This window comes from Octodon degus, unplaced genomic scaffold, assembly GCF_000260255.1.
Source record: "Octodon degus isolate 3935 unplaced genomic scaffold, OctDeg1.0 scaffold00036, whole genome shotgun sequence".
NCBI classification, from domain to species: Eukaryota; Metazoa; Chordata; class Mammalia; order Rodentia; family Octodontidae; genus Octodon; species Octodon degus.
The window spans coordinates 13,335,534-13,360,672 of record NW_004524612.1 but is presented as its reverse complement, the minus strand read 5'-3'; the positions used below and the strand labels follow the sequence as shown (position 1 = coordinate 13,360,672).

Sequence of the window (25,139 nt, the reverse complement as noted above, 5' to 3'; positions counted from 1 at the left end):
GGAGAACACATCTGTGGATATGGCTGGGTAGGTCATGGACACTTGGCCTTGGGCCTTGTATCTGGCCCCCCATCTTTTCTGTTTGGTACTATTCTCCTGCTCTGCTTTCTGGCTGCCATGAACTAAGTATCTCTGGTCTGTCATATTCTTCAGCCATGATGTTTCTGTTTTGCAACCAGCCAACAGGATTCAGCTGAACTGAATCCTTTAAAATTAGGTATCAAATTAAGCCTTTTTTTTGAGTTGAGGGTGCTGTGTTTCAGCAATTGAAAATCTGACTAGTACAAAAAATTAGGGGCCAGCCAAACAGCTCAGTGGATTAAAGCACCTGCAAGCAGGTGCAGGGGCTGGGGGTTTGATCCCTGGGGCCTGCAGTGCTGCCCCTGCTCCCAGGGGTGCGCTGAGACAGCAATTGAGACTGGGTATGGTGGCATATGCCTGTAATCCCAGCTCTTGGGAGGCTGTAAACAGGTGGATCACTATGAGTCAGATCTAGTAGTGAGACTGTGAACACCCTGTAGACCCTTCCCTAAAATAAAAATATATAAATAAATAAAATTAGCCCAAGAAATGAAATTGTTGCTGTGGTTATACCTTACCACATGGTTTAAAAGTTGTTGTAACTGGTTTGTAGGAGAAGTTTGGAAAGGTTTGGTATGCAGGCTAGAAAAGCCCTAGAATGGTGTAAATGGAGCCTGACAGGCAGTTCTAGTAGGAGCTAAGAGTTGGGAATGCTGATAGGAATGAAGACAACAAAGGCCAGATTCCAGACTTTTCAGTGGGAAACAAGAACTGTATTGACAGGGAGAATAGAGGTCATGCATGTTACGCTCTTGCAAGAAATTTGTCTTAATTTTGCCAATGTCCTAAGACTTTGTATAAGGTTAAGTTTAAAGGTAGCAGTAGACTAATTCATCTGGTAGAGGAAATTTCAAGGTAATCCAATGCTCAGGCTGTGGCATGAATATTTTTGGCTGCTTTTAGCCATATTATAGTGAGGATGTAGAGAAAGTGCAGATTGGAACAATGGAGACAACTTAGACTTTAGCCCTAAAAGAATCACATACAAAATTGTGGCCAAAGGAGATGTGGGTGCTCAAGGAATTATTCCCATAGAAAAGAAGCCAAGTATTTGGTACAGGGACAAGAAGAAAGATGTCTTGAGGGTATCTCAGAAGTCAGGAAGACCCCACTTATCAGAAGCTCATGAGTGAAAAAATGTAAGCCTTTCATTTGAAATGAGTGTCCCTTGGGCTCCTGTTTCAGAAAGGTCTCCTAGGTAAGTGTTCTCCAGGATTTGTTTTACTGTGCTCAACCATCCAGGCACTCAGAGGCCTCTGCAGCCATAGTCCAAGGGAGTCTCATTATTGTTTCTGTTGACAGAAATCCTTGGCACCGCTCACATGATACCAGTTTTACCAGTGTGCAAAATGGAAGATCTGTGGGATCAGGAAGGATTTCACCCAAATTTCAAAGGAAGGCCTGGGAGGCTAGGCAAAGATCATCCAAGAGGACAGAGCATGAAGCTTTGGGAATGCTGCCATACATGCCCATGGAGATTCCAGAAAGTTGGATGAGGGGCAATGAAATGTCTACCAAAGAGTGGTGCAGGCCATGAGTAGAGCCTGTCCAACAGAAAGGCCATCGCATTTGCAAACAGCAAGCCTTCTGGAACTCATATCACACCACTATGTTCCTTGGTTGCTGAACACGAAGCTACAGGATTTATTATTTGCCTTTCTGGGTTTGTCTTGATTTGCTTTGATTATTTTCTATCTTCTCTTGCTTCCTTTTAGACTGGCAATATTTACCCTGTTCCATTGCAACTGGGCCTATATAATTTGATTTTATTTTTATTTTTATAGAGCTTCATAGTTAAGAGTTTCCCTTGAGTCTCAGAGGAGACTTTAACTCAGGCTTTGGAAAAATACTGAGAACTTGGGGAAGGGATTATTACATTCTCAGTTGTATGCAGAATAGCTGTAACATTAGGTAGAATTATTAACTTGTGTTTATTTGGAGATTACATATGGTTTAAGAAGATGCGTTTGGATGGACTGTGATGGTTAGGCCTAAAAATGTCAACTTTTTGGCTTGGGAGCCACCTAGGAAATTAGTAAGGCATGCTACGGAGTGTACATGGAGGCACAGCCCTGGGGTCTATATCTGGTTCCTTGTCCTTTCCTCTCTGCTTGTCCCCACACTGCTTCCTGGCAAGCATGAGCTAAGTATCCTTCCTCTGCTATATCCCTCTGCTGTGATGTTTCTGACTTGCAACCAGCTGACCACAGACTGAATTCCCCAGAACTGTGAGCTGACAGCTCAGATCAAGGGAAAGGTAATTGAGGTGGTGAGGAGGGAGGCAGAGCCTGCCTGTTGTTGATGTGATTTCTCAATGAACTGGATGGAGTAGGAAAAAGAAGGACTCTGGGGATGACCCCAAGGCCTGGGACATGATTCAGAGAGGGAATGGAGCTGAAGTTAATGGAAGAAGTTGAACAAAAAGTAGACTTTGAGGAGATGGTGATAAGTTTCATTAACCTAGGAGTTGGACATCCAATGGTCATGGTAAGCAGGCATGTGGGTAAGAGAGTTGGAGTCATGGGCACCTGGGGAAAGAGGCAGGGTCAGCATCACTATTTTGAGCTTCACTAAAGAAAATCATAAATTGGAGGACTAGATGAGGTCACCTGAGGAGTGACAAGGCACCAGCAGAAGGTGTCACACAGCAACACAGGAAACTTTACACCAGGGCACACACCGCACTGGCTGGCCAGCAGTTGAAAATACCCAGTAGAAGGAAGAAGCAGCAGGCATGTATCAGTGGTCTCAGCGACAGTTCCATAACACCAAATGTGCGTTGAGGTGGACGTATACAATGTGTGCAAAGTGCTCGCGTTTGCCTCCGGGCCTTGTGCCCTGCTCTGTGTGTACCTGAATCCACAGGACCAAACGCTGCAATCCTAACAGATGGCTGGGGAGCACTGAAGAGGGAGCCCTAAAAAGTTTGCCCATGGCCTACCTCCCACAACCTGTCAAGCTGACCTGACCTGGAAAAAGCGTTGATGAGGATGTAACTAGGAATCTCAAGATGAAGTCGTCCTTGATGTTTGGGCGGCTCCTAAGCCCATGACAAATGTTCTCATCAAGGACCCACAGTCAGACAAGGTGGTGCACGCTTGTTATCCCAGCCCTTGGGAGGCTGAGGCAGGAGAACTGCTGCAAGTTTGAGGCCAGCCTTGGCTACATAATGCATTCAGGGGCAGCCTGAACTATGCATCAAGATCCTGTCTCAAAATAGCAGAAAAAAAGGACAAAGAGAAGGAAAAGAGCCACATGAAGACACAGACAGAGATTCAGGTGATGCTACCACAGCAAAAGGGACAGCGGAAGCCAGAAGAGGCAGAGAAGGGTGTGCCCGACAGCCACTGGAGGGACCTTTACCCTGCTAACACCTGCACTGTGGGCTTCTCGTTTCTAGACCTGTGAGAGAACCATTTTGTGGATTTAAGCCACCTGAGTGGCAGTTCTTTGTCATGGCGGCAACAGGAAACTGACAGAATGGCTATACAAGTTGGAGTCCTCAGCACACGTAAGATGTTTTTAAAAAAGCGACTGAAGAACAAAGTGATAAAAGTTAGCATAACTTTAAAAACTCTGAAAGCATTCAATTTGAGGTGATAAAAGCCTCTAACAAGGACATTCAGCAAAGCAACCACCAGATTAAAAATAGAAGCAAAAGTACAGACACCTGACTACTAATTTGTCGATGTCATGAATCTAAGTGTACAGATAAATAAAGAGAGGCCGGGAGCTGCGCCTCGCCTCGTGGTGCCTGTGTGGGTGGGTGGCTGGGAGCACGCACAGGAAGTGGGGAGGGGTGTGGAGAGGAGGCGGCCTTGTGAGTGCGCCTCTCCTTATATCACCATGGGTGCCTGTCTGGGCCTTTTGCTCTCCTGCTTCAGGGGCTGTTCGCGTATTTGTTTGATTCTATCTATCCTCATTGTACAAGCTTTCTTTCAGCAGTGACAAGTTCCTCCCATCCATCCTCATGCACCCCAACCTGGAGGCCTTGACACAGCAGATCTGAAGAGGGCAGCGGGACCTGCTCTGGAAACAGCAGCTGAGCTTGTGGCTTGAGGGCCAGAGACCGCAGCGAGCAGGGGCTCAGGTCCCGGACAGCGGGGCTAATATACCATGTTACCATGTGGGGTGGGGAGCCAAAATCCGGCGAATGCTTAACTTTAAAAATATATTACAGTAAAAAGACACACTGCCAGGAACCCCTCCCCCCAGAGTACTCCCCTTCTCTTTGAACACATCCCACTGTTCTTGCCACTTCTGCAGCAGTTCTGTAAATCCTTTTTTATAAGTATCTTCCGTTGTGCTGCTATGGCTGCCTCTACATCCTGAATTGATTCAAAACATTTCTCTTTCATGGCCATTTTAGTTTGGGGAAGAGCCAGAAGTTGCACGGTGTCGGATTCAGGGAATAAAGTAGACGAGGACACACTAGCATATTTTTATCTGGCAGCAATCACTGTAAATATTTTGAATTAATTCAGGACATCAAAGCAGCCACAAAAATACATTCACAAAAGAAGAATTCCTGAGATGCCTTGGAAAAATGGGATGCACACTGGGCTAAACGTGTCCAAGTAAGAAGGTGTATTTCCAGAAGGGGAGTAATAGAAATGCATCTTTTACTGTAATAAGCTTTTACAATTTTTTCACTGTATTCTTAGATTGCACCTCATAGATGGGGCAGCACAACCATCTCTTCTTTAGGATACTGGGAAGGCTAAGGTCAAGCTGTCACTCCCAGTGAGGGTCCGCTTTCTGGCTCATAGATAGGACCTCCTCGCTACATCTTCACACAGCCAAGAGAGAAGAACGTACTCTGGCTCTTCTTTCTCTTATAAGAGCACTAATCCCATTACATGGGCCCTATCCTCATCGCCTCCTTTGAACCTCATTACTTCCTGTTCTAGTCTGTTCTTACAAAATGTCTCAGGCTAGGTAATTATAGACATTAGAAATGTACTGCTCATGGTTCTAGAGGCTGAGAGACCCAAGGTCAAGGTACCAGCAGATTAGGGTTTCAAGATGATAACTCTTGGGGTGTCTTCACAGGGCAGGAGGGAAGAGCCTCCCCCAAAGGCCCTCACCTCATTCATGAGATACAGCTCTTGTGCTTAATCAATTTTCAGCACTGTCACACTGGGTACTAGATTCCAGTGTTTTGGGGGACAACCACATCCATTCCACAGTACCTTTCAAAGGCCCCATATGCAGATTCCATTACATTAGAAGTGAGGGTTTCAACAAATAAATGGGGGCTCATAAATATTTAGTCTGTAACATCCTGTGTCTGGTTAGTAAGCTCCCTGGAGTGAATGTCCAGTGGCGTGGGGAAGTTCGGGACCAGCGGGTCACATCTGCACCTTGTCTCTCCAGGTATTCAATGCATGGCCACTGCCTTTGGGCACTGGACTCTGCCTCCCTCGTGTGCCCCCAGGGTCACTAGGTAGCCCGGAAACTGTGCTGTGGGCAGACAGAAGCACAGGAACAGCGTGCAGAAGGCACAGGACAGCTGCAGCTCCTGCCTCTCCTGGCCAGGTGAGGATGAGTTCTGAGTGTGGTGGTGCTTGAGGACCAAACAGGGATGAGTTCTGAAGAGAGCAGAAAGTAGCTGAAGGAGAGGGGTGAGGATGTGGACTCCCGCTGGCAGTGCTGACCTCACCATATCACAGAAAAAATGCCAACGCTTTGCTTCATATCCTCCTGTGTGAGAAGTGGACAGTCCAAGGATGGGCAGAGACAGGCACCTGCAGAGTACAGGTCAGCTAGAGGCAGGCCAGCTGGCCAGTGTGCCAGGCAGGGAGAGGAGAGAGCACAGAGTGTGGAGGTGACCATGTTACTTAGGGGGTTGGCAGGGCACTAGACAATAGGACCGGGCCAAACTGGGACATATGATTACTCTATCCAAAAGAGTGAGAGAAAAAAACAAAGAGGAGAGGAGGGAGCGAGGGGGACAGAGACAGAAGAAAGCATGAAGGAGACACCTTGTGTGGTGATGCAATGCCAGTGGTTTTGAAAGTGTCAACTTAACCCATTTCCCTGACAAGTAAATTAGCATGTTAGAGGCAAATACAATGCAGGAACATGAGTTCCTGCTCGCTACAGAGCTTCAGAGCTCTCAAACAAACACAGCTTCCTATGAATATCCAACAAATGGGAGCGGAAACTCAAGAACAGCAAAGTGCATCTCTCATTCAGCACGTTGCTCAAATCTCTTCGCCGCTTGCCTGCTTCTGCTGGGCCCTGGGCATCACATATTGAGCTCGTCCATAGCTTTTCACAGCTAGACAAGGTGCATCATGACAATAGTGTGTCTGCATAGAACGAAGTTGAGAATAAAGTTGAAGACAGGAGCTCAGCAGTAAGCCCAGCGTCACTACATTTTGGAAGAATGCTGCCCCAGGGCCTCTGTCAGGGCAAGGTGGTAGTGCCACCTGGGGCAAGGGGTCAGGATTTCAGGAATGTTCTCATGAAAGATATGGATCATCCTCATCTGTGTGAAGGCTTTCTCCGGATTACTTCCTGTCAGATCACCAGCCTCCATGCATGAAGTTTCATTCATTGGTGTGAATCGCTATTAGTTGTCCCCCTTGATGAGGAAGCCCCGTGGAAGGAGGGTGCTCACCTGTGTTTTGGGGGAAAACGCTGATACCTCCTGGCCATAGCCAGCAGGGTGCCAGCCACAGGGGCACCCAAACCAATATTTGTGGAATAGAAGAAAGAATGATTTAAGTGTGTTTCCTCAGGGACCTCAGCCACAGCCATGACTCCAACCACCACCTAGAGGCGGAGCACACTCAGATGCCTGTGCCCAGACTGTTCTCTCCCTGAGAGTCATGGATCCAACCATTTACTCAGATTTTCCATGTGAAAATGATAAAGCACCTGAACTGCAGACAGGATCCAAAGCCGCACGTGTGAATTCTGACTGTCTCCTTTCTCCTTCGGGTCTTTCGTCCTGGGGAATGGGGCCCTGTCCTCCTTGCCGGAGCTGCCGTTCTCTGGCCCTTCTCTTCCTTCTTCCTGGGCTTCCCATTCATCACCAATGCTTTACACTTCCATTGCCTACGTTCTCGGGATTACAGTCACTTTTCTTCATAAAGCAAAGCAGGTACGCGTGCAGATCCCGCCGGCATTCCCAGACAAAACCTGCCACTTTCCAGCAATGTGCTGAACTCCTCCACACAAAAAGTGGAGATGATAACATTACGCGCATCACAGAAAACTTCCACCAAGTTCGTGAGGTCACACATACGAGGTGCTTTTGGATGCACCAGCAGCTACCAGCACATCCCCATCACCCCTGCCACCTCTGTCAACATCAAGAACACTGTCACCATCACTGCAGCCATCGACACTACCGTGGTTGTCACTGCAGCCATTGTCACCACCGCCACCACCTTAATCGTCACCAACACCGCCATCACCTTCGCTCCTACCATGACCCCATAACCATCTCCATGCACGACTCCAATTGCCATTTCTCATCTGGTGGCACAACAGCCACCTAACATCAGCCCACATCCACCCTTGCTTCCCTTTAGTTTATTTTCCACTATGTAATCTAAATTTTTTTTTTTTTAAAACAGAGTCTTGCATCACTCACATATTTCATTATATCTGTGGTTTCCCAGAGGAAAGGCCAACATTACTCCAGTGGCTGGAGGAATCAGTCCTGGAGAAATCCAAGCCTCAAACCTACCATGTGCCTTCCTACTTGAGGACTTTCATCTATGATTTATGTCTGCTGGTGACAGTCTCCTCTTCCCTCTTCTTTCTGTCCCATTGTGCTGAAGACTTGTGAGCAGTGTTTGTTACTCTCACTGTGCCCACCCACTGTACGCTGGCTTCCGTGCCCTCCCTCCGCTGAGATGTCCCTGTCGCTGAAGGCCGTGCACCCAGGCCTCGCATGCCTCGACTCTCTGAGCATGCCATGCTGATGGCCTTGTCCTTGGGGCCCTCTGCTGGGGGCTGCCCCAACTCTGTTCCCTTGGTCCTCTCCATCTTTCTGCGATTCTTTTTCACTTCATTTGCCACCTTTCTCCATCAGCCCTGTGGAAGTTGGTTTCCCCAGGTCTCCTTCTCCTCTCTACTCACTATATTATGAATCTTGCATGACATTCACTGCAGAATGGTACCTGGATCCTCAGCCTTATGTCCTTTGCTCCTCTAAGCTTTGAGCCCCCATTCCTCCATGGAAAGCCCAAAGGGGCCCTTCCTCTGTCAACAAGTGAGGCCAGCACCCATTCGGATGCCCAAACAAAAGCCTGAGTCAGCCTGTCTTCTGCATTTATTCTCCTTCCTACATCCAGTTAATCATTAAATTCTATTGATTCTGTATCCTTAGATAGATTCACATCTTTTGAATTGTATCTTTGTTCTCAATGACACTACTTACTTAAGATCCTCACCAGTTCTCTCCTGTAGGATGGCCACAGTTTCTAACCCATCTTCCACTCACCAGTTTTTTTCTTTCCTGTCTTTTCTGCCCTGCTGGAATGTTTAGGGGGCAAAGAACTAAGGGATCCTTTAGAAGTAGGCTTATGCTAGGGTTGCGCTGTAGCTCAGCAGTAGAACATTTGCCTAGCACGTGCAAGGCTCTAGGTTCATCCTTGGCACCACTACCTAATGATGACAGAAGCAAGGCAGTGAAGAAGGAAGGAAGGGAAGGTGGGAGGGGCTTGGAAGACAGGGAAGGAAAGAGAGAAAAGAGAAAAAGGAGAAAGAAGAAAGAAAAAGAAAGGGAAGAAAGAAAAAAGTTAAAGAGATCCCTGCAGCTGTCTTAGAGTCACCAAGCCACCAGGCAGAGCTGCCTACTTAAGGTCCTGATAAGGTCTGCTGTAAAAGCACTTCCCAAACCTCTTTGAGGATAAAATTCATTTACAGGGCACATTTCTTAACATCTTGCAGAACACTATGTGCTAGCTTAGAACACAAATGTGATCCTTTTACTTCTCACTTTGGAAATAAGACAGATGAGGGGCTAAACACTTCATTCTCCCTGCACTTAGTAATCCTTGGAGATTCCTAATCAAGAATGTCCAGTTTGTTATTGAGACCCTACTATGTGCTGTGTACTACTTGGCTATCATCTCCGATCCTCACAGCAAGGCTACAGGTGGGCCTGGTCCCCATGGGATGAGGCTGGAACCCAGGTGGGTAAAGAGGCTAGGTCTGAGGTCACACAGCCCCTAAGGATACAGCAGCATTCAGTGGAAGCCAAGGTTGTTCTGCAAGCAGGTGGGATAGCCTGCAAAACTAACCCACCAGGGGGTGCACACCAGAAGGCAGGCTGGTGGTACAGGTGACATTAGGACAGTCCATCTGCAGGAGATATCAAAAGCTGGAAACTCAAGGTTTGGGTGCAAATTCCTTCCTCTTGTCCTTCACCTCTATCCTGCACCTCTTCTCAGGAGCTCGGTAACCAGTTTTCCTGAGCCTTCCTCTCACTGTCCTTACGGGAGGCCTGGGGTAATCTCACCCTTAAGCACTCAGCAGGCATTGTGCAGCTCCAGGAAATCTCTGCCCGATTCAAAACTATGCTTTGTTCCCCAGGGCCTGGCCAACTTCAAGTCCGCCAACCCAGTGTCCTGGGCCCCCCACTGTCCGTTGTCCACTTTCCATGCTGATCTGACCTCAGACCCTTTTCTAGCATGTCCTGCTCCAGGCAAGCCACAGTGTGCAGTGCTAAGCAGCCTCGCAGCCTCTGTCTGTGCGGTTTCCTCGTGGCCTTGGGAAGCCCTTCTCCCGTGCTGCTGCCTTGGATCTTCCCTATCCTTCCAGGCCCATCTTTCCACTAATGCCACAGAACACATCTAAGAAGAACCAGCCAGACGTTCTCTGATCTCCAGCACAGAAGGGCAATAAGGTGACTCCTGGACATGGAAATCAGGTTAACTTCTGGAAGATCAGCTAGTGAAGGTCACAGCCAGTGGCACCAGCACTCGAGGAGGACTCCAGAAGTGCAGAGCTCTTGGAAGGAGGAGGTGGGGGCTCCTTTCCAGGCCAACCCATGCTCTCGCATCAGAAACCACAGCATGGATAACCAAGCCCCTGATCAAATCAGCCACAGGAAGAAGGTGGCACCCAAGCCGTAATCCATGCTGGCCTCTGATCACGACAGTGAGTGAAGCAGTCATCTTGTCTGTGTGGAGGTGCAGAGTGTCCTGGAGCCCCTCGCAGCATGCGGGGACCCTGGCTCTGTGAGTCACAGAAGGGCTGGTGGTGACATGGCAATAACTACTCCAGCCTTCTCAGACCTGGGCAGTTTGCTTCAAAGTTCCCTGCACCTTTTGTTCAAATCACAAACCCTCCAAGCAGCCTTCTAACAATAAAATTCACTTTCTCTCTGTTAGCACTTCTGCTCCCAGAGAAGTTCAAGGCAGAGGACGCCTGGACCCTCACAGCGTCCAGCTCGTGGACTGTCAGAAGATTTATCACACGTGCAGACAGAGTGGCTCGTTTAGGCTCCATATAGTAATTGCTCAATAATTTTTTTGGGGGGATGTCTAATGTTTTTGAGTTCTTTGTACATTCTAAACATCAGTCCTCTGCCAAGGAAGAGCTGGCAAAAATTTTGTAGATGATTAAAATCAGTCAGTAAATTGAGGAGCTCTGTTTCTAGTGATAACTTTGAACAGACTGGTGAAGGTGGACTGGCTTTCTGGGATCTTGGTGCCTTGATGAAGGTGGATACCTGTATCCGCAGAATAGATTCTGTGACTCATGGTGGGCATGTGCCAATGAAAGTGGCCTTCAGGAAAGGCCTGGCAACCACCTGCCTACCTGCTGCAGCTCTAGGCATTAGCATCCTCTGAATGCCCCCGGCTCCCTCCAGGTGACCAGCGTGAGTCTTATGGCACTGTTGTTCTACTTGTTACCACTTGCATGTGTCTCTGATTCCAGAGTTTAAGTCTTACAGAGCCTCAAATGTCACAAATATTTACTGAGTTGAAATGAATGGGGTTAAAGACCAAGCGAGCAAGCTGGGGCTCAAGTGACGGCTGTAATACATCTCTCAGGTTTCTGAGATGCAGGGGAGTGTGCCCGGAAAGTAGGCTGTGGCGCAGCGTGAGCAGCATCGCTCCCTCTGCCAACCTTGCCCCTGCCCCAGGGTGGTGCAGGAGAGCCCAACAGGCTCCAGAAGGCTGTTCTTCTGCCCAGGAAGGACAGGAGGGACGAAGGGAGACAACAGAGGCTGTCACACCTACCTGGATCTCTGTCTGGACAGTGCATTTGACCAGTTTGAAGTTCTTCCCGGGGTTGAAGCTGTTGCTATAGAAGCAGACCTTGAGGATGCGAACGTCCTCCTTCTCCACATCAACTGGGACCACCACCATGGGCTCCGGGGGCGCCTCGGGCCGGCGTAATGTGCCCACCTTTACTCGGCTCAGGGGCTCGGACACCCCGGACATCCTCTCAGACCCCAACTAGGGCCAGAACATCTCAGTCCTGCAGAGACAAAAGAGGGACAGCTGTGAAATGATTTTCTACCTGCCCCAGAGATGCAAATAACAAATTTTTCAGCCTCCCTTAAAGGCTTCTGGATTTCTTGCCTGAGAGGCTACAGTGCATTGAAGCAGGTTGCATAGACATCTGGGTATAAAATGCATACTTGGAGCCCCCAGCATGCAAGCTGTCTCTTCTGGAATCCCTGGCATCACCCCCCACTGGCTTCCAAGCAAGGGACCCTGGGCTCTGAGAACAGGTGGCTGTAGTGAGGTTCCAAGGGACAGCAGAGCAGAAAAGGTAAGGGATGAGACAGGAAAGCAGCGGAAGAGAAAGAGGGACAAGGGGAAAAGCCAAGGAGATGAAGAGTAGAGAGTAAGTGGCCCTGAGGGAACTAGAAGAGAGAAGGCAAGAAAAGGCCCAGGAGGGGGCCTAGCGGCCTCTGTTGTAGTCAGAGCTTTCAGGGTAGGGGGCTTGGGTTCCGCAGGAGCTCATCATACAGAGCATCAGTCCTGCACTAGGACAGGTGCTGCCGTCCCCACTGCCCTGTGTGGAAGATGGCTTGGCAGGGTGCGAAGGTGCAGAGTTGGGCCTCTAAGACTCAAGCCAGGTGTGACGGGAGCCTGGCTTGCTGCAGCTGCAGCCTGGCAGAAGCCTAGGAATTCACAGTTCACCCTGAACCTCAGCAACACTGGTCAGGGCCTCTGGGTCCATCAAGATCCATGAGGTTTACCCCCTGGGGCATGAAACAAGAAGTGGACAAAGCAAGCAGTGAAAGGTCTAGCTCTGCAGTGGTGGTGACACCCAAGTCTCCAGAAAGGTTACCAGGGAACGTTAAGGGACATTTAACTCCAGGTCCTGTTCCTAGAGCTGCCACTGAGTAGGTGTGAGATGAGGCCCAGACATTGGTGTGTAACGAAGCTCCCAGAATCTTACTAATACTCAGCCTGGGCCAGGGATTGCCGCTCTAGAATGAGCTCAGCTCTTACCCTAAAACACACCTGTGTGGAAAAAAGAGCTCACTTTTCACAACAGACTGTAGTTTTAGAGGTCAAATTGTAGAGGACAGGAACTGGGGACAAAATGATGGAGCTGACGATCTTAAAATCAAAACATGAAATCAAATATTTGTAAAATGGATGCACAGCCTACGTTCTCTTATTCATACTGTGCTGGGCACTAGGAAAAGAAGGCGCAGATGGTTGCTCGCTTTCAGGAGTCACTGCTTAAAAAATGCAAATGTATATGATGAGGATATTAGGAAGCTGCAAAAGAGATGCACCCATGGAAGGAAAGAGAGGGCTCAGTACTTAGGTCAGTGTTGTGCATGGTAGGATAGAGGTATTGCAGTCCCCTTTAACCTTATTTATGACAACCAGGAATCCAGGGGGATTCATTTGAGAGGTGACCTCAGGAAATGCCACTAGGAGAGGGTGGAATGTGTACCAGGGAGGGGAGAGATAAAAAAGAGCTCTCTGTTGAAGGAATCTCTTGGAAACCCCTGCTTCATCCTGCAGGGGACACACCATCCTGGAGAGAGCACCTTCCCACCCAGAGTGAGGGTCTGGCATTTATGGTCTGCCTTTTAGAGCCACTGGCCCCAGGTTTTCCTGCATAGAAGAGAGTGAAGAAGGCCCTTGGGGACAAAGATCTAGAGTGGCTGCTGGGAGCTAAGGAAGAACATGGAGGAGGTAGAGATGCGAGAAGGGATTTCGTCCCTGAAGAGGACACTCAGTAGTTGAGGGTTTGAAGCTGTGTGCAAGAAACTAGATACATCTGGGTGAGCGCCACCCACACGGCTGGTTCCAGCTTCAGGATGTGGCATGCCGTTTGGGGCAGGGCCCCTGGGCACCTATTTGTGTGAGTTAATATACAGACAACACCTTCAGGAGGAGGACAGTAAGACACATATGCTGGAGGAAGGGAGTGGAGTGGACTGTGCTGTCTGTTCCAGGGATAAAATGCTGCTTACCCAGATGTACACATACCTATTCAAGTATGATCCTCACGCCCAAGGAGATGGGATTAGGAGGCGGGGATTTGGGAAGGTGATTATGTTACAGGCTGTATCTCTCATGAATGGGATTAGCATCCTTTGATAAGGCCTCAAGAAGGTTTTGTTAGCCTTTTTTTTTTTTTTGCCATCTGAGGACAGAACAAGGAATCAGCCATGCTTGACAGAGCCCTACTGTGTGCTGGCACCTTGGATGTCATCCTCCAGGGTGACATGCCCATGGTGCTTTGTAAAAGCAGCCTGAACCAACCAAGACAGAAATCCTAGGCGCCATCCATGAAAGCCCAAGCCTGCCTCCCACAGCCACGAAAAACCTGGTCACGAGTAGCGCTGGCAAGTCACACCAGTGGCAAGGAAGAGCACTGCATCCACAGGTGCAGTTTGCACCACAGGCCTCCGGAGCATACACAGTGGGAGGATGGGTGCAGCCGCAGCTCGGGGGCCCCACAAGGTATCCCCGCAACCCAGCCAGCATTCTCACCCAAGGACTGGCGGCTCCCGGGAGCACAGGCAAGATACCACAACCACTCCGTGAAATGTCCTGGGAAATGTCAGAGAGGACACGTATGTGGAGAAGGTGCGCCAGTAAAATTCCAGGGATCTGGCTGGTGTGCTCCAGGTGCACATGTCCTGTGTGTCACCAGAAGAGCAGGAGGAGAAAAACCTTGTCTGACAGATGAAAAGTAGGAGCAGAGATAGGGCAAAGGGGTTGGGAAGCCCACGCTGGGACGGGGAAGCGGGTGGGATCAGACGTTCAGGTACTTCTGAGCCTGAGCTGCTGGGCCAGCAGTTGAGTGAAAGGCCCTGCTTTTGAACTTGAGAAGCCCAGAGGATGCAGACATGCAACATGAACGTGCGCAGTAGGAACTCTTACGCACGGGCCCCACAGCTCCTTCCAAAAGTAAACACATTCTCACCAGACGGCCCAGCAATTGCACCCCGTGGTAGTTACCCGAGAGTGGACAGCTTATGCCCACACAGAATCTTGATATGCTTGTGGCATCTTTGTTCACAACTGTGAGAATATGGAAGCACTACAATGTCCTCCAGTGTTGACCGCATCGGCGGTACACTGGTACATCCCCATCATAAAGTACTACTCAACAGCACTGAAGAGAAGTGAGTTGTCAAGCCATGTGATACGTGAAAGGACCCTATATGTGTATTACGTAAAAGAAGCCAACCTCAAAAATCTAAACACTGGCGATTCCAACCTGTGTGCCTTCTGGGAAAGGCAAAGGTATGAAGGTAGTAAGAAACAGTTCAATGGTTGCCAAGGTTGGGGGAGAGACAGGGGCAAAGAGAAAGCACAGAGGTTTTAGGGCACTAAAGCAATTCACTCTGAGGCGTCACGGTGGATGCAGGACTTCACACATTTGTCCACACTCACGTAAGGCCCAACCCTGAAAACAAGCTCTTGTGTAAACCACACACTGGGTGACAAGGATGGGTCAATGGCCCTTTGCCCACTGTAGCACTTGCTGAACTCTGCTGGGAGATGTGACACAAAGAAACCCACAATTTTGCTGTGAACTTAAAACTGCTCTAAAAATTACAATCTATAAAGACAACAGTGTGACCCTGAGAAAGCCCAACCTAAGAGTGGATGCTGGCTCCCAGCCTGACTGAGCAGGGGCTGGTCCAGCCAGGAGCCAGGCCTGACCTGGCCATGACTGGACCCCGACAGCCTCCATCTGGCTCAAAGCAGCCCACACAGACGGACCTGCCTGGAGTCACCAGGTTGCTGGAGGACGCCCCTGTCCTCTGTCCAGGAGCCTCTTCCAGTTCTATCAGTCACCGTGGCCCATGGAACTTCAGTGGAAATGTTTGGGCAAAGTCATTCCAGCCACCCAGCATCTCCTGTGCCTCCAGCCCAACGTAAGCTCTCAGGTCTGTTTTAGCCTCTTGTAGCCACCACCTCTGACATGGCTATTATTAAAAAAAAAAAAAAAAAAAAAAAGTATTACTTAAAATCTCAAGAAGAAACACAAATGTTCTGCACAACGATGCCAGGAGGTGGGCAGGAATAAGGAGGTTTGCTGTACAGATGGAGGAAGATGCTCAAGGACTGAGGCATCTGCTCAAGGACTCACGCCTGCTAAGAAGCAAACTGCATCTCCAAGCAGGTCGGAAAGCCAAGTCCTGATTTCTTCCCACCGTTCAGCTGCCTTGGAAGGAGCAGTGCAGGCAGAAGAGGGTACTGAGGGTGGCACGGACTGCACGCAAGGTCCAGCATGCCCGCCCAGCACTGAATGCCCCAGCCCGCAGAGAATCCTGAGCCCCTCTTCGCCTCGACAGCACTACCCTTCTAGTGCTGGAGCTTTGTTTCCATACATCCTGGAAGGACCTGGGGCTGAAACAGGTATTTGCTCACAAACACAGCCAAAAAAGGTAGTGCACACGTCCCTGCCGATAGGCTGCAGCTTCCTGAAGGGCATCCCGACTCCATCAGCTCACACAGACCTTAGTGAGCTCTCTCTGAGCAGAGGCACTGAAGGCAGTCTCCTCAGGAGCCCCAGCTACCTGTCCTCGTGGTCACCTCTCACCCCTTGCACTGTCTTCTGCCTGCCCTCTGGCTGTAGCTCATTGTTCAGCTGGCGTTAAGACCTTGCACAAATGGCTGAACCTCTCCAGCCTCCTTTTCCCCATCCGTGGGTGGCGACAGGGCTGCTCAGCCTGATTTCCTTATAGAAGTGTCCTGAGAAGGGAGAGAACACAGAACGCTTACTACGACCAGTGAAGCATGGCCCAGAGGAAGTCTTTCCCACCATAGCTATTATTTGATTTGGGATTTTACTTGTGTGACTACCTATATTTCTGGTTTTTGTTTGTCTCTTTGTTTTTGTTCCACTTACCAGTAGTTCTGTAGGGGGAAAGAAAAGTACTGACTTTCTGTTTTTGCCAATTTTTACGGTATAAATATCCGCACCGAGGCTGAGTTCAGGCTGCTCATGTACATCATTAAAAGCTCAGTCAGGAAGGGCTGAGAACAACACCCTGGGAGTCTCCAATTTCTGTTCCTCCAGATTCTTCGGGAAATTTGCCTGTTCCTCCAAGTTCTGCTTGATTGTTTGAGTTTTCTCACCAATACTTGGTGTCTGCTTCGGATGAGCAGGAAGTGCCTGACCTTTCACTTGGGAATCCAAAGCGCTGTGACTTTCTCCTCACTACCTTCCTTGCTCTTCTGCCACTGCCCATCCCCGTGTCCTGGGCTACCCCAGCCAGACCCTTTGGCTTGGAGGCATCTGCATGCTGTAGCACTAGTGAGCACCCTGGCCCTGAGCCATCCCTGGGCTGCTCCAGCTCACCTCCTAGACCCAGATCTGCTGAAGTCCCAGTCAAAGAATAACAAACATAAGGAAATGGGTCCAAATTAAAACAGGAAACATTTTGATTGGCTGTAAGAACTTCTTGGCCCAAACCCGAAAAGAGTACTCCAGGAGGCGAGTCTGTCTCCAAGTGCCTCAGAATCTTCTGGAAGAAAATGAACAACTGTTCTTCTGGAGCAGCAAGACATTTATCTGCCTGAGGAAAGAGGCAACTGCAGCAGGATATAAGTCCCTTCCCGATGCCCCAGGTTGTCATGGTACCTAGTACTGTGTCCTGGCCCAGGTAAAGCTTAGGGCAGTGGGGACAAACATCGCAGGAAAACTTAATTCCTGCCTTGGAAGACATTTCAGGGTGATGTTATGTCTTACTGAACTTGTACTATTTGCCAGGGAGTTTAGATAAATAATCTCCAGCCTTTCAGAAGAACTCTACAGATAATATTAGCTTTGTGCTCTAAGACAGGATGTTGAAGCCTAGTGGGGTCACCTTGTCCAGAGCACCCTGCCGTAAGTGACAGACTTCAGACCACCATGTTGCCAACTCCAAAGTCAACGGTGAGCAATGTTCTAGTGGTGCAGTGTGGCAGCCTCGGAGACAGGGTTTCTTAACCCAGGGATGCATGAGTCAACTGTGGCGGCCACCTTGGTGACATCATACTGCCCTCCTGCCTAGTGCTGTTTACCACACACAGGTGACTGGGCTATATCCTGCCAGCATGCTTAGGGATCAACCTTAGCTCTACCATTGACAGGTCAGATGCCTGGAAACCCGAGTTTGGATAGGTTGGAGCTCCCAAACAGTGCCTCGCACCTTGAGGGTGGCCTTGATGATGTTTGTGGGAGTCCACGGCAAAACAACACACGGAAGCACAAGGCAAAGAAGGCATCATAAAGCTCAGTGTGTTGAATTTGAAGGACAGTCTTTTTTCCGGATTTACAATGTTCATTTATTTCTGAAATGACAACAGTAGTTGCTTTGGAGATATTAGGAGGCTACTGTGCCATGGTTCTGTTTGTATAGCATGGAATCCAATTGAACATGCTTTCTAAAAGTTTTTATTAGTGTATGCTGCAACAATGGCTTTGACAATTTTGGTCCAAAGTCTCTGAGGCCTCTAAGCTCTGTATGCTGGATGAGGTGACCTCCACAGCCTCTTTTTCTTTTCACAAGGCTAAGATCACCTTGCTAAAGAATTTTGTGGAGAATAGTTAGCTACTTCTATAAACCCCCTGGCACATGAACTTTTTCAATGCCCGTGAATTGGCAAAAAAAAGAACTGCAAGTCTATGGCCAGTATACTCTTTAAAAGCTGACCTGGCCTCAGAAGTGGAGGAGGAAGAGGAGCAGGAGGAGGTACAGTAACGCCTTGTCTCCAGGGCTCCAAGGCTGCCTCTATGGCAAGACCCTTCCGGCCCTGCCCATGCGAGGCTCCTGTCTGGCCTGTGAACCCACAGAAGCATGTTCCATGGAAGGAAGCCTCATGAGAGACAGTCCAATAGGCAGCCCCTGGGGCCTAGCAGAAGTCAGGATGTCGCGAGAGGCATACTTTATTTCTACTCCATCCCTGAGTCACTTCCCCTCACCATTTCCACAACAACATGGAGAGCGCAGTCCTTTCCTATCACAGGGGACTGCCGCACCCAGCCCCTTCACTTACTGCCAGGACCCCGTGGTGATCTGAGCCTTTCCTGTGTGCCTGGACAAGGCCAGGCCCTGCCAGCCTCATGCTGCCCTTCCCTGGTTCAAGCCCTTTGGGGCCCTCCGTTCTGCAGCTCCAGGCTGCTGGGCCATCCTCCACCTAAACCTTCTGTTGTCTCCAAGCATCCCTCCCCGATACCCTGCAAAGGAAGGAGCCAGCAAGGCTGTGATTACCACCAGCTCTAATCAGCGTAATTCTAAAAGCATTTGCTGAGGCCCTAGCACATGTACAGTTTCTCACCCCCACACCCATTACCCACCAGGAGCCTCTCTGCTGCCAGCAGCTGCCCACCCCGAGGCCAGCTGCTTCTTAGAACAGCAGGAAGGCAGCAACCGGTGCAGCCATCCTTCCTTGTAAAGGCGACCACTGCTCCTCCCTGGCTCAAGGCTTGGATCCCTGCAGCTAACTGGATTCCTCTCTTCTCCCGCTTGATCTCTGATTCCCATTGCTTCCCTGGCTCTTCAAAAAAATCACAATGCTTTGCTCCTTATTTGCCAGTTCATGAACAATTTTGCCTGAACTGTTTTTCTCTCCTCTTCCTACCCTCCTTCCTTCTCTTATTTTTGTTCCCTTTCCTCCTTTCCCCTTCCTCTTCTTTCCGTCTCCCCTCCCCTTTCCTTACCCCGCCATCTCTCCTTTCTTCCCTTTCACTTTCCCTCACTGTGTGTCTCAGAAGGCAGGGTTTAGAGATAGAAAGCCACGCAGAAAAGCAAAGAGAGGCCCTCTTCAACAGACACTTGTAGTTCTGAACAGAGGAGAGAGATAAAACATAGCTGCGCACACACATGCAGCCACAGCATGACATGAGCTCTAACAGGGCTGGGAGCTTGGCACCAGAAGACCACAGGGCAGGACTTGTCTGCTGGGCTTTGGGACCTCAGGAAGACAGACCCAACCAAACGAGGAAAGCTGGGCAACACAGTGGGTGAAGGATCTCTGGTAACAAAACTAGAAGGTGGGAACATGATAAGGAATTCAAACTTCACCCTGTGTAAAAGCAGATTTTCATTTTAAAAATATAAATCTGGTGAGAGGATGAAGCGCAGACATGAGCTAGGAGGCAGCAGGAGTGCTTAGGATGAAGACTTGTACATATTTAGCCACTGGGCATCCTGAGAGGAAATGCCTTGCTTTGTAGCATTTGCCAATTTCTCTGGCATAAGTACTTTCACCGAGGCTGTTTTAAAGTCACCAGTGCAACGTCACTGAAAACAGAGTTAGGGAGAAATGGGTGCCATCCACTCATGACAGTGGGTTCCAGTCTGTCACTGCTGGGACAATGAAAGACCCTGTGCAGAAGGCAGAATTTAGGATCACTGGCCACTGGCCAGCCTCTGAGCTCTGATGCCCACCCGGTGCCTGCAGTGTCCCAGCACTGCAAGACTCCCAGGTACAAGCTGAAACAAGCATGGACTCTTTGGACGGTCCCTTCTCCAACAGGTTCTTAGCACTCTCTGGCCTCCTTTGGGGAGGAAAGCTGTCTCTTTCAAAATCACATTCTTTGTCATCTCTAACTCCAAAGGAAACTCTCTTGGGCTTTCTCCACTTTAACCCTGTCTTAGTCTTCCGTGCTAATCTCCAAGCCCTGCACTTCTCAGTTCGCTGTCTGGGTGGGATGCAAAGTTGGTTTTTGGGTAGGGAAATTTAGTACCGTGATGAATCAATGCTTCGTTGGGGCTCTGAATTCTTCCCCATTTTCTTGAGAGTATAACGAGCAGGATATGCAGGATAATTTATAGCTGTCAGATGATTTCTCCCAAAGACTCTGACCAAATGTCTATATTAACCTAGAGGGCAGACTGTTGCTTTAATTGTTGCGTGTCCACATCTTAATTTGGTATCAAGGAATTCGTGGTCACCAAACACAAGCAACCAGTTGAGCACTGGATTGGGAGAGCATAGGACGTTAACAGGATATCCAAAAGAAGTCCTAAATTCCTCACACACTAATGAGACAATCAAGTTTAACAAAATGCAATTTGTGAAATAGGAATAACGTGATATTCTTCTTAAAGATCAGAAATAAGCCTTCCCCAGTCTGAGGTGAGGAAGATGTGGTTTAGAAACAACGTGGATTTAAAACTAGGGTTAAAGCTAACTGTAAACTGTTAGCCACTTTGCTATGGTTCCTGTAAAACATCAATACAATGTTGAAGTTTCTAGAAAAACCTCTAAAAGAAGAGCAGCAATTCACCCGGGCCCTGTGTACATGGGATCACAACCTAGCACTGCTCAGTTGGGGGACCAAGCTTAAGAGTCTGGGCTCCAGGGTGAGGGAGTTAAAGCCTGGAAACTGGGGACACTGACCCAGGGGGAAGAACCCTAAAATCAAAGGGAGAGGTGGGGCCTTGGGGATGCAGGATGGATCCTGGTTTCAAGCAGTTACAGGGCTTCCATGTAAAGTAGAATCCAATTCCTTATTCAAGTTAAGATTTAAAAAAAAATGCAACAGGCAGAGGAATGTGGATCTTTGTGGTTCCTTGATACTCGCAGGGAATTGATACCAGAATCCAAGGAAGCGACCCTATATTAAAATGGCACAGTATTTGCATCTAACCTAAGCACATCCTCCCATGTACTGATAGGGTCTTGGACTGGAGAGATAGCTCAGCAGCATAAGTACCTGCCTGCCAAGCGCAAGGTCCCAAGTCTGATCCCTGTATAGCAAAAAGAGAGAGACGGTGGAGGGAGGGAGGGAGGGAGGGAGGGAGAGAGAGAGAGTAAGAGAGAGAGAGACTCTCACTCTGTAATTCAAGTGGGGCTTGAACTCATTATGCAATCCACACTGGCCTTGAATTTACAGCAATCTTCCTGCTTCAGCCTCCTGAGAGCTGTGATTACATATGTGGGCCACCAAACCTTGCACCTCCCAAATACTTTGCATAGCCTTGAGATGGTTTACACCTATACAATTAGTGTTCTATAAATATGTATTTTATTCTATTACCTAGGAAATAACAGCAAGACAAAGAAGAAATGTCTCTACTTATGGCTCACTATAGGCACAATTCTTTTTCAAATATTTACAATCCATAGTTGAATCCAGGAACAAAGAGCCCACACACAGAAAAGGCTGAATGTACTACTTATGGGATCAGTATCTGGTCTTTGCAGGACTGATGGCTTGCCAATGCCACCCAAGGCAGACTCCCTCCCAGTTTGAAAATGATGAAAAGTGACAGAGCCAGCTCACTCAGGGTGCCATTGCTTAAGTGACAGAGGCAGGACCAGAACTCAGATTTCTCATCTTAACCCAATAACCACAACCCACACGCAGCCTAAGTCCTGTCGGTGAGCCCATCCCTGTGGGCTTCATCTCTGCCAGGGCCAGCTCACATAGAGGCTGCTGTCCAACACGGTGCTGGAATCCTGCTTGGACACAAACTTGACTGATCTGAGGTGGTCAGTGTCTAGGAATGCAGCCCTGAAAGGAATATGGGCTTTCTACACTGTAACAAGTGTAACAGTGATCAATAGAGGGGATTTTTCATGTGTCTCACACAACACACTTAATGAACACCATAAAGTGGCAACTGAGGAAAACTCAAGCGGCTTTTTTAAATCTAGAAAATACAAACACAGTTCTAACAGCACAGGTGTCCTCTTCCTCATCCAACTCCAGCTTAGAAATAACAACAACAAAAAGTCCCCCTGAACAGGCTTTTCCACCTGCCAGCCTTCCGATCTGCCACTCTCTGCAAAGTATGCACTCAAAATTTGCTGTGTGCAAACAGATACCAAAACCACTGAGTGCGGCAATGCCTCCCCGTCTGTACTTGGGAGGCTTCAACCTTCGTCTTGGCGAGAACTGGGAAAAAACTACACCTTAGAGTTTCTATCGAGCAAACACAAAAATCAGAAATACGCAGAAAAACATCAGTTAAAAAATGCTAATGGGAAGGCCAAATAGCTCAACAGATTAAAGCGCCTGCAAGTGGGTGCTGGGGCCGGGGTTTGATCTCCAGACCTGCCATGCTGGCCCTGCCCCCGGGGTGCACTGAGATGGCAATTGAGACTGGGCGTGTGCGGCTGTAATCCCAGCTCTTGGGAGGCTGTAAACAGGCGGATCACTAGGAGTCTGATCTGGTAGGGAAGCCCCGAACATCCTGTACACCCTTCCCTAAAATACAAAAAAAAAAAAAAAAGAAGAAGAAAAAACAACTTTAAGGAAACACCACAAACCCACTGCACAAGGCACGAGACAGAGAGCGAAAGAATCAAATTGTATGTTCGTGGGCTGGTGATGAAACTGGCACAGTTGCCAATGGACTCACAACTGGTTTTCCTTTCATTTTTTTTGGTGGAACTGGGGATTAAACTCAGGCCCTGGCGCTTGCCGAGCAAGCGCTTATTCTACTGAGCCATCTCCCTGCCCCAGAACTGGTTTTCTGAAGAGCAAGCCAGTTAAATATGGAACAGCACTGGCCCAGTCCCCCCACTGAGGGAAACATTCCAAACATCTAAGGTGAGAGACACGGATCTTTGCCCGAAGATGTTCACAACTGTACTGCTTATCATAGTGAAATAATTAAAGTCTGAATAAAATGATGACAGACGAGCTCAGAGCCAAATTAAGCAATACTGGTAAGGATAAACGGCGATCAAAATATAAGAACTAAAAAAAAAAAAAAAAGATTGCTAGTAGTGCATGAAATGATTTTATAAAATGTTAACCGACAGAGAATAGAATTTACATACTGATTATAACTATACATAAAAATACATCTATATTTAGAATTGCGTTCAGTTAAAAGAGCTCAAGTTATACGGTTTACTGTTATACGGTTAAATATACTTAAAAATGGGTACAATCTGTCCCACAGTTCAAAGCTGGCCCCTCTTCCTATGCATCTGCCTCTAGTTCCTTTTCTTTACAATGTGATTCTTTGCATCCCCCGTGGAGCCCACAGAGAGAGGCCACACTTACCACAAAGCTAGGCTAGAGAACAAGTAGGAGCCTTTCACTTAAATTTCTGGATCCTATTCACAGTCAGGCTCCGCGCTGAACATGTATAGAGGCATGTCAGTGAAATCTGGTAAAAAAAAAAAAAAAAAAAAAAAAAAAACCTCACAAAAATATCCCTGCGCCACAGGAGCCTCCCTCAAAACAGCTTCCTGGAGTGCAGTGTGTGTGGCAGGGCCATGCAGTTCTGTGGCACTCGGTGGCTTTAGCTCCCACCCTAGCCTGATACCCTGAGCAGCCACCCTTCCCCTCCTCCAGCCCTCCACATGACTGAGATCTCAGTTTTGCAAAGGAATACAAGCCTCACACGGGACTGGCACTTGCTTCTCTCCTGATAACAACCTCAAAGCCGGGGACTGTCCTCTTCATCTCATGCATGGGACAAGTGACTCCCAAAGGTCACAGGGCAAGCTGAGGGCAGAACTATGATTGGAAAGGACTCAGAGGGGACCTCAGGCTGTGCTCTTTGCCACCACACCCTGCAGTAATGGCCAGCCTGGCAGAAGGTCAAAGGCTGGGCCTTGGCCCAGAGACACACCGGGGTAGCAGCCTCTGGGGCCTGGATTCTAATGGGGAGAGAAGTTCCTGTTCAATGAAACATAACCTCAAATAACCATGGGTTCTTCACTCTTTCCATATCTACATTCTGGGAAGTTGGGTATGAACCCCCTGTGTTTCAGTTCTATCCCTGCCCAGAACTGAGGGCTGCGGCCTAGCCATCTGTACTTTTAAACAGTACCCCAGTTAATGTACTGCACATTAGTTGAAGTTTTGCTATGCTCCCTAGCTGACTTCAGGTCCTGGGATAAGCCTTCCTGCCTCAGCCTCCCAAGTAGCTAGGACTACAGGTGTGTACCACCATGCCCGACTTCAACTGTTTTTAACTCTGATCTGAACTGTATATACTTATAAGTATATAGCATAATATCTTGACGTGGATATTATATGTTGATCTGATAATTACAGTGAAGCTCATTAACATAGTCATATCTTCACACAGTTACCATTTGTATGTGGGGAGAACACAAGAGATCCAGTCTCTGCAAATATCAAGCATGCACTACAGTATGGTTAGTCACAGCACATTCGATCCCTAAGGCTTTGTCTCCTTTGGCTAACACATCTCCCCATTTCCTACCCTGACCTCCTAGGTGACTCTGCCGCCTGGCCAGGCAAGGCGAGGAGCCACCAGCTTGGCCCTCAGCTCACTCTGAGAACTGACTGAGAGAAGAAAGGTCACGGCCTCTCAGTTGCAACCAGGGTGCCCCCATCCCAGGCACAGGCCTCCTGGGAGGGCATCTGCCCCCGGTGCCTGGCATTGTGAAAGACCCCGGCGGGTTACAATTCTCAAAGGCAGGCCTTTTCTGGGCACCTTATTTTTAGAGTACTATGGCGGTTCCTATTTGAGTGATTTCTGGTTACCCAAGCCCTCTATTGGGAAATGAGCAGGAAGAGAAGAAAATGGGTGGTTTCAAATAGTGAAAGCTCAGGAAATTTAGGGGAACTCTGGCCTTCTAAACCCCTAGTTATGAGAGATCAATGTGAGGAGAGGCTGGCTGAAGACCCAGAAATTCCCACCGTGCAGCCCTTCTCCTGACCAGGAA

General features: G+C 48.6%; 1 protein-coding gene across 7 annotated transcripts in view; it reads right to left on the bottom strand.

The window, feature by feature from the left end:
* Positions 1-25,139, bottom strand: part of Ptk2b (protein tyrosine kinase 2 beta) — a 129,166-nt gene that overhangs the window by 41,058 nt on the left and 62,969 nt on the right. For all 7 annotated transcript variants that reach the window (XM_023714723.1, XM_023714727.1, XM_004630687.2 and 4 more), the window contains one exon: positions 11,292-11,532. In XM_023714723.1, the coding sequence (XP_023570491.1) occupies positions 11,292-11,495 (204 nt within the window). In that variant the 5' untranslated portion in view covers positions 11,496-11,532. The remainder of the gene's footprint in view (positions 1-11,291; positions 11,533-25,139) is intronic.